This window comes from Phlebotomus papatasi, chromosome 3 (assembly GCF_024763615.1).
Source record: "Phlebotomus papatasi isolate M1 chromosome 3, Ppap_2.1, whole genome shotgun sequence".
NCBI lineage: Eukaryota > Metazoa > Arthropoda > Insecta > Diptera > Psychodidae > Phlebotomus > Phlebotomus papatasi.
In genome coordinates this window covers 66,207,034-66,219,587 of record NC_077224.1, presented here as the reverse complement: position 1 = coordinate 66,219,587, position 12,554 = coordinate 66,207,034, and the positions used below count along the sequence as shown (strand labels likewise).

General features: G+C 34.0%; 4 protein-coding genes across 6 annotated transcripts in view; 3 read left to right on the top strand and 1 right to left on the bottom strand.

Moving 5' to 3' along the window:
• Positions 1 to 10,810, bottom strand: part of LOC129806747 (uncharacterized) — a 36,017-nt gene extending 25,207 nt beyond the window's left edge. Inside the window, exons 1-4 of the mRNA XM_055855520.1 lie at positions 10,747 to 10,810; positions 10,342 to 10,685; positions 10,111 to 10,278; positions 9,905 to 10,054 (exon numbers count right to left, since the gene is read on the bottom strand). Of these exons, the coding sequence (XP_055711495.1) occupies positions 9,905 to 10,054; positions 10,111 to 10,278; positions 10,342 to 10,683 (660 nt within the window). The 5' untranslated portion in view covers positions 10,684 to 10,685; positions 10,747 to 10,810. The remainder of the gene's footprint in view (positions 1 to 9,904; positions 10,055 to 10,110; positions 10,279 to 10,341; positions 10,686 to 10,746) is intronic.
• LOC129807647 (inactive glutathione S-transferase D3-like) lies at positions 2,811 to 3,732 on the top strand. The gene is made up of 3 exons (XM_055857059.1): positions 2,811 to 3,201; positions 3,262 to 3,429; positions 3,487 to 3,732. The coding sequence occupies exons 1-3, from the start codon at positions 2,860 to 2,862 to the stop codon at positions 3,640 to 3,642; spliced, it is 666 nt and encodes a 221-aa protein (XP_055713034.1). The 5' UTR covers positions 2,811 to 2,859; the 3' UTR covers positions 3,643 to 3,732.
• On the top strand, positions 5,476 to 8,738 carry LOC129807644 (inactive glutathione S-transferase D3-like). Of its 3 annotated transcripts, none has more exons than XM_055857056.1 (3): positions 5,476 to 5,879; positions 5,939 to 6,106; positions 6,166 to 7,140. In XM_055857056.1, exons 1-3 carry the CDS (start codon positions 5,538 to 5,540, stop codon positions 6,319 to 6,321), a joined length of 666 nt encoding a protein of 221 aa, XP_055713031.1. In that variant the 5' UTR covers positions 5,476 to 5,537; the 3' UTR covers positions 6,322 to 7,140. The 3 variants fall into 3 exon arrangements, with proteins under 3 accessions (XP_055713031.1, XP_055713029.1, XP_055713028.1); XM_055857054.1 differs by lacking the exon at positions 6,166 to 7,140 and adding an exon at positions 8,532 to 8,738 and having other exon boundaries at positions 5,490 to 5,879; XM_055857053.1 differs by lacking the exons at positions 5,476 to 5,879; positions 5,939 to 6,106 and adding exons at positions 8,307 to 8,474; positions 8,532 to 8,738 and having other exon boundaries at positions 6,304 to 8,246.
• LOC129807642 (glutathione S-transferase 1-like) lies at positions 8,791 to 10,055 on the top strand. Its single transcript, XM_055857051.1, has 3 exons — positions 8,791 to 9,255; positions 9,318 to 9,485; positions 9,547 to 10,055. The coding sequence occupies exons 1-3, from the start codon at positions 8,914 to 8,916 to the stop codon at positions 9,706 to 9,708; spliced, it is 672 nt and encodes a 223-aa protein (XP_055713026.1). The 5' UTR covers positions 8,791 to 8,913; the 3' UTR covers positions 9,709 to 10,055.
• Positions 10,811 to 12,554: the final 1,744 nt, after the last annotated feature.

Genomic DNA, 12,554 nt, shown 5'->3' with positions numbered 1-12,554 from the left:
ATGTGACATGGCCATGAATGTCTGATTTAGACAATTTTCACATAACAATAACGTGATATAATGCACCGCTTTCGCCCAACACTCCGGGAGCATGGAAGAAGCATTCACATCACGGGAAGGTACTCCTGGGCGGTCTACAATGGACTTCGCAGATTCTTCCAACACGGGATCAATTACAATATAACATAATATGTTTACATTGTAACAAAATATCCCGATAAGATTAATAATAATTGAAGTGGTCGAGTAGAGGAACACTTCGCATTTTTGAAACATTTAATTTTTTTATAATTTAAAATTATATTATGACTAAATGGAGTTCACAATTAGATAGATAAGGATCTATTCTATAGTTTTAGGTAAAAACCCTATCAAAAAACACAAATTATAACTGTTTTTTCAGAAATTTTTCACAAAATCTATCCTTAAGTGGTCGATATAGGATACTTTACTTTATGTAGAATAATTTTTCAAGGCATAGAAAATTTCTACTTGCCTCCAGCAAGCGCGGGTTCAATCGTGGGAGTAGGCTATAATGCTTTAACGAATTCGGGATTTTGGCCAATTCGGGATTGTGGTTTTCAGAATTTTGAGCGGGACCCCATCAAGAGATAAAATAATAATGTGCTAGTATCACTGCTGTATTCTTTACACTTAGCTCCTTTCGATAACCAATTATTTTGGTTGATTTCTCATGAAGAGCCTGCACAGCACTTTGTTAATTTCGAAGAAATGAAAAATTAAGTGTTTGAATGTTTTGATCTAAGGACGTCTAGTTTTATCGTTGAGGTATCCATGTGTTGCAAGAAAGATGAGAAAAATATGCAGGTAGCAAGGGCCGATATTTAAATTAAAAACGTTTTTTGTATTTCTCGAGAAATTTTCTATTTCTAGACAAAAATGTCTAAAAAATACAAATAGTTGAGGACCTAGTAATTTAGATCCAAAATTATTTTTAGTCTATTTAAATTACCTACATTACTTCAAAACTCAGTTTCCATTAGAAGTATGTAAAATTTCCAATGTAGTCCTAACTCAATGTAGCCCTACCATTTAGCACAACTTTTCAAATTTCTCATCAAACAAGATTTCTGAAAGTTTTTTTTTAAGATCTTAAGACTTTTACTTTGAATTATCATCATCATTTTCAATTGCTTATCCTTATTGGGGTCGTTGATCCATGACTGCAGGTTTAGCAGCCCACACCTTTCAATCTTGTACCACTTCTGGAAGATGTTCAGTAGGGTGTTTCAACAAGGAAAAAAAATTTTTGGCACTATTCTCATGGTACTGTATTTGATGAGAGAAGAAAGTTTTCCTTCGACGACCATATGATCAGACGTCGTTTATAGGTGGCTGAATGACCCTCTCTCTCTGTAGTGTAAAATCAGAAAAATGTTCTACAGAGAGGGTCGTTCAGCCACTTCTAAACGGCGTCTGATCACATGGTCGTCGAAGAAAAACTTTCTTGTCTCATCAAATACAGCACCGTGAGAATAGTGCCAAAAAATTTTTTCCTCGTTGAAACACCCTAATGTTCAGGTACGATATTAAGGCACTACAAGGCAAGATCCTGAATTTGATTCAGCCACCTTGCCCTAGGTCGGCACCGAAGTTAACCCTTCCTCACAATGAGTTTCATAGATTCTTTGGGAAATCTGTCATGATTTTTCATTTCAGATCATTCGCTTTTTTTAACTTTGAATATTAAGGATAAATAATCCATTAGATTTGAAAAGGAAACATTATTGTTTGTTTTAACAGATTTTGAGACATCAAGAAATAGGCTAAATCGCTAGTCTGAAACATGTATTAAATAGTTCAATTACCCTAATATCATAAAATTAAATTGAGTTTTTCATGAGGAGACGGAGTGCTGAAAATAAATTTGTCATGATTGAATTTTAGAGTTATTCTTAGTTTGTAAATGTTTAAATACATGAAAAAGTATATCTCTGGTTTGTCTGTTTTTTTAGCTTAAATGAAGTGATAAGAAAACAGTAATGAATACCGCAAATGTTTGTTTTTTAATATTATTTTTAATTAAATTGTATTTTAGGTCTTTTGTGGATAATTTTGAGTTAAGAAACACGGTATATAGACCTTTTTAAAAACTTCTCTATTTCCTCCTGCTGAGGAAGGAGACAACCAATCTCCGAAACGTCGTCGTAGCAGGAGGAAATAGAGAAGTTTTTAAAAAGGTCTCTATACCGTGTTTCTTGACTCAATATTATTTTTAACATACTTCAGAATATTTAAAAAATAATAGGGGAAAGCGTGCTACCTTTGGCTGACTCCAGCTTTGAGCAATTAATTTTTTTTTCAATGTGTTTTAAATTAATATGGCCCATTATGATTATTAAAGTTTAATAGATAATTCGGCTAGTCCAACGCCTCAAATTTAAAAAAAAAGAGCAAAGGGTGAAATCCATAAAGAATATAGAAAAAAATTAGATGTACGAAGTTTGAGTCATCCGATGATAGCGCACTTTTCTTTAATACTGTCTTGCTTACATCTTTAAATTAATTAAAGTTTTGAAAGAAGATCATCTTTAGTGAACTACTAAAAACTGTGTCTGAGTCATAAATTCAGATTTTTTTTTTACCTTTGAACTTTTTGCAATACTATGACTAATTTGCAGAAGCTTCGAGAAAATCAAAAGTACTTATGGTAAAAATGCTGCTTCATTTTAATGCGTCTTTGAAGATTATTTTTATATAGATAGCAGAAAAGGTATCAATGATTAGTGAAGGGTATATAAGGGCTTTCACTTCTCACACAAATAACATCAGTTTGTGTTGGACTACAACCAAGTGAAGTTGTGTTTCTGATTAGAAGTTTAAAGAAAAAGTGAAGATATGGCCCCAATTAAATTTTACCATTTTAACATTAGTCCCCCATCACGTTTACCCATGCTAACTATTAGGAACCTGAATTTGGATGTGGAAATAATTGTTATCGACACCATGAAGAAGGAGCAAATGAGTCCTGAATTCATGAAAATCAACCCTCAACATACAGTGCCAACCATTGACGACAATGGATTTATTCTGTGGGAGTCTCGTGCTATTGCTTCATATTTAGTATCGGCCAAAGCTCCCGGAAGCTCACTGTATCCTTCGGACATAAAGAAGAGGGCCATTGTGGATGCGAGATTGTTCTTGGATCAAGAAATGCAAAATGCTACTCTCCCAGTTATGGTATAGTTTGTGAAATTTAAGAAGTTGCTTCCAGTAAGACTGACAGTTCTATATTTTTAGCATGCCATCTACAACCAAGAACCAAAAGATGTCTTTATAAGTAAGACTGAAAAGGTCTACAAGATCCTTGAAAATTTGAACACATTTATGGAGGGACAGAAGTATGTTGCCGGTAATGAACTAACTATAGCCGATCTGGCATTTTTAGCCAATATCTCCACCCTTTACGTGAGTCAACAGAATTTTAATCACTTTCATTCAGTCTTATCAGTGTTTTATTTTTAGGAAATTGGAGCAAATATCAACAAATTCAAAAACATTGCTGCTTGGTTCAAGAGGCTGGAGAATATTCCTGGTTACCAGGAGAACCTTGAGGGCGCTAAAGTCATTGGGGAAACTTTTAGACCAAAGATGACCTTCAAAGGAACTTGGGATGATTAAATGAATTGATATCAATATGATCATGAGTAATCAAAATGAATATTGCAGAGCTATAACAGAAAAATCTTATTCATAATCAAATAATGAATAAAGTATCAACTGAAAAAAATTACAAAAGCTATATCGATTTACTATTCAAGTTGTATCCCCTCCCAGGTGTAAATGGTTCACATAATTTACTTATCTCTAACTTAGGCAGGGCTGAGTAAGCTTCATGGTTTTTTGCAAATTTATATATCAGCGTCTCGATTGGAGTTTCTGGCTTTAAATGTGTTCGAAATGCATCCAGTAAGCTTCACTGCACTTGATTCCACGGGGCATGGGACTGATAACCCCATCCCTGTATAAGAAAAAATAATAATGGATGTCCCGAATTCTCTTTGTGAGAAGGCCTAGTTCTTCCATGGAACGTTGTGCCACCATTATTATTATTATTATGTCTCGATTGGTTCAGCAACTGTACTGACAGCACTTTCTTCCTGTCTAATTCACTGCAAATTCCATGCAGTGTTTAGTGGTTTACAATGAATGCAGACACAAAGCAAATACAGTTAGTGCAGTCGCTGATCTAACCAACGCAACGATATATATTTCTGAAGTTTGCAAAGTTTTGAATAAGTACTATCTTCAACAATAGGGGAGACTGGGGCACATGTAACCATTTTCGATAGATGCGAATTTGAGGTGATTTTCCAAGGACACCGTGATTTTTTTGGAAAATCTTTCTTAGCTCATGTTTTACCCTTGGGTATAGGCAATTCATTGCGGGTAATGCGGATGCTGGAAAACAATTGAGTTTTCCATAAAAATAAAATTTGTGTCACTGTGCATTTTTCTCTTTTCACAAAATAACTGGGGTAGAAGTAAACACTTTCTGGGGAGGATGTAAACACCCTTTTTTCCACCCTTGAAATTAACTTTGCATCACTTTCAATTATTTTAATTACTTAAGAGCTATATAAAGACTGTATATTGTTCAAAAAATCACCACACTTTTATAAAGAATAATTAAAATAGCAAAAAAACTAAAAGCATGCATATCAAAGACATTTTTCAATGGATTTTCCCCATATTTTGACATCATGTGACTTTTTATTGAACACAGCTCCACCAATTTTTTTCGTAATCTATGAATTATAGATATTTTGCATGAAGGTCAATTTCCCGCTCTTTTACCTACTCATTTTGTGAAATTGAAATTGCCTGTTTACATCTACCCCAAATGCTGTTTTCTGACCAATTATTAATTCTTTTGAAATAATAAGAATCTCAATTTGTCTAGTAAATGCATAAATATAATCCTAAAAGATGTAGGAAAGAACTGGTATTGCTACATTTCGATTATTTTACACAGTTTTTAATTTCCAGGTGGAAATCCAAATGACCAAAATAATTGAAATATCAACATTTTCGGGAAAAATGATTTTTATTTTTAAAGTATTAGGATTTTATTGACCAATTCATCTGTGGACATACATTCCCATGGTATCTATGAATGCTTATAGGTTTTATCCTCTGGAGTCGTAAAAAAAAAATTGATGAAAAAAATCACAGTGTTTACAACTACCCCAGTTTACTACTGCCCCAGTTCCCCCTATACTAAAATTTCTCATTGCAGCTGAGGCATAAATTAGAAAAAAAAACAATATAATAATAATAACTTGTAAGCATCCAAGACAGAGTTATGACTAATTTAACAGAAGTTTTGAGTAAATTAAAAGCACTAAAATGCTAAAATGCTGTTTCATTTTACACATAGGTGAAAAAGTAAGTTTTATTGACAAGAGTAAGGTGTATATAAAATCTTCTATTCATCTCAAAAATATCAGTTTTATTTGGACTACCAACAGGTGTACTCGTGCATTGTGATAAAAATCTTGGTTGTACGATTAAAAATGGCCCCAGTTAAACTTTATTATTTTAATGTTAGCCCCCCATCACGTATAGCTCTATTAACTATTAGGAACCTGAAGTTGGATGTGGAAATTATCATTATCAACACTATGAAAAATGAGCAGATGTCTCCAGAATTTATGAAAATCAACCCTCAACACACCATCCCAACCATTGATGACAATGGATTTATTCTCTGGGAGTCTCGTGCTATTGCTTCGTATTTAGTATCAGCAAAAGCTCCTGGAAGCTCATTGTATCCTTCAGATATTAAGAAGAAAGCCATTGTTGATGCAAGATTATTCTTAGATCAAGATTTATTCCATGCTTCAGAAGAGGCTATGGTATACTTTGTATATTAAGACAAGTGCTTCTAGAAAGATTGAAAATATCATATTTTTAGTATCCAATTTACGAACAAAAAGCTACTACAATTGCCGAGGATAAAAAGGAAAAGATCTACAAGATTCTTGGGAATTTAAATACATTTATGGAAGGACAGAAATATGTTGCCGGCAATGAATTAACTATAGCCGATCTCGCACTTTTGGTCAATATCTCCACCCTCTATGTGAGTCAGTAAAATTTTAATCAACTTTGCGTAGTCTCTTATCACTATTTTATTTTTAGGAGATTGGAGCAAATGTTAACAAATTTAAGAATATTGCAGCCTGGTACAAGAGACTAGAGTCTATTCCCGGTTACCAGGAAAATCTCGAAGGTGCTAAAATCATTGGACAAATTCTGAAGCCACAGATGAACCTTAAAGGAACTTGGGATGATTAATTCAGACATTATTTTTTTACAATTTTAATCAAAAAAAAAACATTGCTGAATAGAGGGAAATAAACACCTAGGGTAAATGTCCTAATTCAAAACCATTTCCAGGCGCTTTAACTTTGACAGAAGATTCAACACATTAAGTTCGATTTTTTTCTGAAGAGAATTACATAAATTTGCTACTTTGCTCTTCTAGAATGTTACTATTTACACAGAAAAAAATATTTTGTAACCATCCCGAAAGAAATTAGGAAAATTATTTATCATTCTCTATGTGAATCTCTATTGAGTTATGGGGTTGAGATCTGGGGCTGTACAAATAAAACACTATTAAAAAAAGTTCGAATAGCACAAAACAAATTAGTAAAGACAATATTTAATTATAATAAATTGTCAAGTAGTAAAATATTATATAATTAGATTTGCTTCCATTAGAAAATTTAACCAAATTACAACAAATACTTTACATACATAAAATGAAAATTGGTAAAATTCACACACAAAGCAAAATAGACTTAAAAACACAAGACAGGAGAAGTAAAGGAAATATTATTAACCCAAAAGTTAAAACCACTAAATATGGTTTAAATTCTATAAAATATATTTCCATCACACCCTATAATAAATTACCACAAAAACTAAAAACTATGGCAAATGAAATCCATGTCAAGAAATTTAAAAAAATAATCAGGGAATACATTGTAAGCTAGAATTCTGTATTATGGGCGGTCGCAACTCAATGTAAAAATCGTACATATAGTCTTAAGAAAGGATCGTTGGATCCAAAAGGCAGGAAATAAACTGAAATCTAATCTAATCTAAAAATTGTTCGTAAATGTTTGTGAAATCCTATGGCAGACTTACGAAATGCTCGTGAATTGTATAACCCACAAATAAGTTCGTAAAATTTTGTACTTTTTTCACAAACATTGTTCGTAAAATGATCATTTGACGAACATTTTTTGTACTTTTACAAACATTTGTTCGTAAATGTTCGTAAACACACAAAAAATGTTCCTAAAATTTTGTCATTTGTTCGTATTTGTTTGTAATTTTTTTCCAGACAAACAAAAATTATTACGTTATATTACAGTGAAAACGTCTTTTTCTAGACATTTAGATCTTTGCATCGGGCGGAACTCGAACTCACAATACTGTGAGTTAAGCCGGGGATTTATCCACCCAAGAACAAACAATCTTGCCCATTGCACCACTGAGATCCCCTACAATTACCCTAAACCGAAAATTAAAGTCATACGTAAGTTTGTAAGATTCTACACATATTGTCCCATTGAACTAGTTAATTTAAAGAAGACTCGAGAACTAATTGAGCTTAAATTAACTTAAAATTACTCGAAGTTATAACATGGATTCGAGCAAAACCACTGGTGATCTAAACTGCTATTTCATTCTTCCAATACTTCTGCATTTGGATATCTACAGATAGACCAAACAAAACAAGTCATTCTCATTGATAGAAAAAAATTGTGTATATAAAACTCACAATCACCAGCACCATCAGTTTCATTCAGACTGTTAAAAGGTGAACTTGTACTTGGTCAATTCATAAGATTCAATTAAGCTACGAAATGGCCCCAGTAAAATTATACTATTTCCCCTTGAGTCCTCCATCACGTGCAGTGTATCTAACCGTTCAAAATCTAAAATTGGATGTGGAAAAGACTGTTATCGACACTACGAAAAAGGAGCAGTTGGCTCCAGAGTTTGTAAAGATCAATCCTCAGCATACAGTCCCAACTATTGATGACAATGGATTTATTCTCTGGGAGTCTCGTGCTATTGTTTCGTATTTAGTATCGGCTAAAGCTCCCGGTAGCTCACTGTATCCTTCGGATATAAAGAAGAAGGCCATTGTGGATGCGAGACTATTCTTGGATCAAGATTTATGGGCTGCAACCTCGGCTATCATAGTACGGTTTGAACAAAGTTATTATCGATAAAGTATTCACTACAATCTTCTTAATTTTTAGTTATCGATCTACGCTCATGGAGCTACCACAGTTGCTGAGGATAAGAAGGAAAAAGTATACAAGATTCTTGGGAATCTGAATACATTTATGGAGGGACAGAATTATGTTGCCGGTAACGATTTAACAGTAGCCGATCTGGCGCTTTTGGCCAATATATCCACTCTCTACGTGAGTCAACAGAATTTTAATCATCTTTCGGTAGTCTTATCTATGTTTTATTTTTAGGAAATTGGAGCTAATGTTAACAAATTCAAAAATATTGCTGCTTGGTACAAGAGGCTGGAGACAATTCCTGGTTACCAGGAGAATCTTGAGGGTGCCAAAGGCATTGGAAACTTCCTTAGAGCAAAAATGACTCTCAAAGGAACTTGGGATGATTAATTCACAACTTATTTTTTTTGGAAAATAAATAAAGTAGTTGCTTCTGTTGAAGTCGAATCATATCAGTCTAGTGATAAGAATTCCATGTTTACCACTTCTAAAACTGGAAAAAATCTAAAAATCATTGTATAATACTGCAACTTCAGGTGCTTAGCACTATCTTTTGATATTCTGTATCTAGTGTTTCCGTAGATTTTGAAAAGATTGGAACAATTCAAGCCCTGCAATGGCCCCTATTAAATATTACTATTATCCAGAAGGTGCTCCTAATCGCGCAGCTCTTTTGACAATACGGAATTTGAATCTTGAAGCAGAATTGATCGTTGTGGATTTACGTAAAAAAGAACACCTAACCGAGAAGTTTATTAAGATGAATCCGCAATGTTGTATGCCCGTTTTGGATGACAATGGATTCATTTTGTGGGAATCTAGGGCTATATCTCAATATTTGGTTACCACTAGAGCTCCTAGGAGTTCACTCTATCCAACTGATCCTAAAATGAGAGCTGTAGTAGATGCTAGATTATTCTTGGACACAACTCTTCATGCTGTTTCAAGATCCTTCTTCGTAAGTTAGGAATTGAATTTGAGGATTATTGGTAACCCCTAAAATTAAAACGCTTTTTTTAGTATCCTATACATTCTTTAGGGGAAAAGCAAATCCCAGAATTACCAAAACAGAGGCTTTATCAATTGCTAGGTTACCTGGACCATATAATGGAAGGTCAAAAATATGTTGCAGGAGATGAATTAACGATCGCCGACTTTTCGATTTTGGCATCTTTTTCGACTTACTTTGTAAGTTTTACAAGTTTGAAGTATTGCAAAATCGTAAAATACGTCTAATTATCTTTCGCAGCATGCAGGAGCAAATGTAAGCAGTTTGAAAAACCTAATGTCTTGGTACAAGAGATGTGAAAGTCTTGTCGGTTTCCAAGAAAACGAAGATGAAGCAAAAGCTTTTGGAAAAATGTTAAAATCTAAATTAGGTATCAAAAATACTTGGGATGAATTGCAATAAAAAGCATTTAAAAAGAAATCAACTTTTTTATTAGTGAGTTACATAATCATGACCTTGAAGAATTTGTACATCAAAATTACTTTTCACTTTCATTTTCACATCTCTTATCAAATTAGATTAGACAATTAACTGATAAAAACGTTACACTTAAATTTATTTGAAAAAAATAATTATAATGCAGAATTAATCAGTTTTAATCCCAGGTTCCAGTAATTCCCAACAAACCCTTAAGGAAATCTCCATAAGCTCTAGCAGCTTGATCATTCTCCTGATAGCCAGGAACATTTTCGCATCTTTTGTACCAGGCTTGAATGTTTTTGTATTTCTCAACATTGGCCCCAGCGTACTGAAAACAAACGATATTGATAAGAAACCGCTGGCAGAAAAATTAATTTAGCTTACTAAAAGGGTAGAAAAGGAAGCTAGAAAAGCAAGATCAGCTAGACTAATCTCATCTCCTGCAACGTATTTCTGTCCTTCCATAATTGTCTCCATACTATCCAGCAATTGATAGAGACGCAACTTCTTATCATGAGCGATAGTCTTTTCTCCCAAAGTATGAATGCAATACTGAAATGATCATTAAACGGATCATAACACCAATTCCATTAGAAAACTCATAAAAGAACTCACAAAGATGAGCCTTGCAGTTGCCTGAACGTAAGCATCCAGATACAATCTGGCATCTACTATAGCTCTCTTCTTGGGATCATCTGGATACAGAGAACTTCCAGGAGCCCTAGTAGCTACCAAATACTGAGATATAGCTCTAGACTCCCACAAAACGAAACCATTGTCATCCAAAGTAGGAACACTGTGAGTGGGATTGACTTTTAGGAACTCTGGCTTCAATTGTTCTTTCACACGCAAGTTCAAACTGATCATCTCTACATCCAGCTTCAGATAGCGGATCGTCAAGAGAGCTCCCCGACATGGGGGACTCGCAGGGAAGTAGTAGAACTTTAGAGGGGCCATTTCTAGAAATAGTGGAAATTTTCCATTAGAATTTTACTGGAGAAATTGAGAGTTTCCGCCTACCTTCGAGTAAGACACTTATCAGACTGACTTTCTCTATACTTAACTTTGCCTTTCACTACTACAGAGAATTTTGACGTGAGATAATTTTGGAGTACAGAGTCGGATCCATTGCCAGTTTACGCGGTAACGCCGAGGGCTTAGCAACTACAAAAAGCTGATACACATTCTGTAAATCTTAACATATATATATCATTTTGCAAATATATTTAGCTATGATTTTCTTTTAAGCAAATGACATGCAAGTTTATTATATTCCTAACATTGTGAGATTTAAAATAACCGAGGTCTTGGAAAGCGGGCACATCATCGCGACTGGTGGTGGTGGCCCAACAAGGATTCTCTTCTTAAGGGTACGTTTGTACTCACAGCTGAAGAACAACTGATTGTATACGAGAGCGTTATGCCAAAGAGAGGCATGAGTGCTCCCTGCCCATTGTCTTTATGCACATCGGAAGGCAAGCTCACTATAGGGAGATAAAGGTGCACACCCATCACCTCCCACTCAGAGGGCTAACCCTAGGGACAAGGCACCTTGTGTACCCAATCAGTCTTTAAGGATTCAAAATAACGGCAGGGCCTTTAGCCGCGGAACAGACACACGTCTTACAACATAAAACTTCATGATGTCTGTTTTTAGGGTAATTATCTCATAAGGCTTAGTATCTAACTAAATCATTGGGCTAATGGCCAAATTATTCGCTTCGTCTCAAAGGCAAATAATCTTGGAATTATTTTCAGTTGATTTTTTTTTTTAATTGGAATTACAACATCTCTTACATCAGTGCAAAAATAAATTTTTCCCTTTAGAGAGGACGGGGGCAGAATTAGCCAGTAAATGAAATGTTACTTTTGATATATTGTGGGTGTATGAGGCTTTTCCAGCCTACTGTTCGTGTTGATTGTCTTAACTAATCCGATTTACCATATATACGATCGCGATAAAGACAGACTTGCGGCTTAAGCTGGAGACGGCTTATTGGAAAACTGATGGGAATGCAGTGTAAACATTATTCTAATTATAATTACGTTAAGCAGTCATTCGACTTGAGCCGTGAATCTGTCCAGCACATTAATCATTCTATGATGAAGTTCTGCGTGTTTTAAGCACTATAGTAAACCGTTTAATGATGAAGCTGCGCGTCTCTGGACTTTGGAGCATTATCTAAGCCATTATATCCTCGACCCGAGCGGGTTTTCTACATAATTTTAACCATTTTATGCAGTTCTTAACTCAATCCAAAATATTTTTAAAATTTTAAGATGCCACGCGTTATGAGGCATTGAAGTATAGGTTTAAGGGCTTTATAATTACCTTAAAAGTATACGAAAAACACATTTAAGCGAATGAAAATTTTGATTTTAAATTGTTTTAAATGGTCCTGTGTTGTAAAATCTATTAGCATTATCAAAATATTTTACAAAACAACTCGAAATTATGCATAAAAATGTGATTTTTTCATGAAGATTTTTGGTTATGAGTATTAGGCTCCTGGCTAAAGTGGCGGAAAACAGAAAATTTTATAAAAATTGGCATTTTCTTGAGGGAATTTAACGCAAAATCCTCAAGAAAATATGAAAATCTGGAAAATCTTTTTAATATTTTTTTTAGTATTAGGACTCCCATAAAAACAACTCAAAATATCAAAATACGTTTTTTCTTGGGAAAATAAATTTACCAACATAAAAAAAAATATTTTCACTCAAGATATAGAAAAATAATTTTTGGCAAAGCTCATGAAGGAAATATTTTTGATAAGATTATGCACATTTAGAATTTTTCAATATTTCCATGCGTCCGTGAAAAAAAT

Coding starts and splice junctions, on each gene's coding strand:
- LOC129807647 (XM_055857059.1), top strand. CDS start 2,860: ATGGCCCCAATTAAATTTTACCATTTTAACATTAGTCCCCCATCACGT. Junction 3,202..3,261: donor ATGCTACTCTCCCAGTTATG/GTATAGTTTGTG, acceptor CTATATTTTTAG/CATGCCATCTACAACCAAGA. Junction 3,430..3,486: donor CCAATATCTCCACCCTTTAC/GTGAGTCAACAG, acceptor TTTTATTTTTAG/GAAATTGGAGCAAATATCAA.
- LOC129807644 (XM_055857054.1), top strand. CDS start 5,538: ATGGCCCCAGTTAAACTTTATTATTTTAATGTTAGCCCCCCATCACGT. Junction 5,880..5,938: donor ATGCTTCAGAAGAGGCTATG/GTATACTTTGTA, acceptor TCATATTTTTAG/TATCCAATTTACGAACAAAA. Junction 6,107..8,531: donor TCAATATCTCCACCCTCTAT/GTGAGTCAGTAA, acceptor TTTTATTTTTAG/GAAATTGGAGCTAATGTTAA.
- LOC129807642 (XM_055857051.1), top strand. CDS start 8,914: ATGGCCCCTATTAAATATTACTATTATCCAGAAGGTGCTCCTAATCGC. Junction 9,256..9,317: donor CTGTTTCAAGATCCTTCTTC/GTAAGTTAGGAA, acceptor CGCTTTTTTTAG/TATCCTATACATTCTTTAGG. Junction 9,486..9,546: donor CATCTTTTTCGACTTACTTT/GTAAGTTTTACA, acceptor TATCTTTCGCAG/CATGCAGGAGCAAATGTAAG.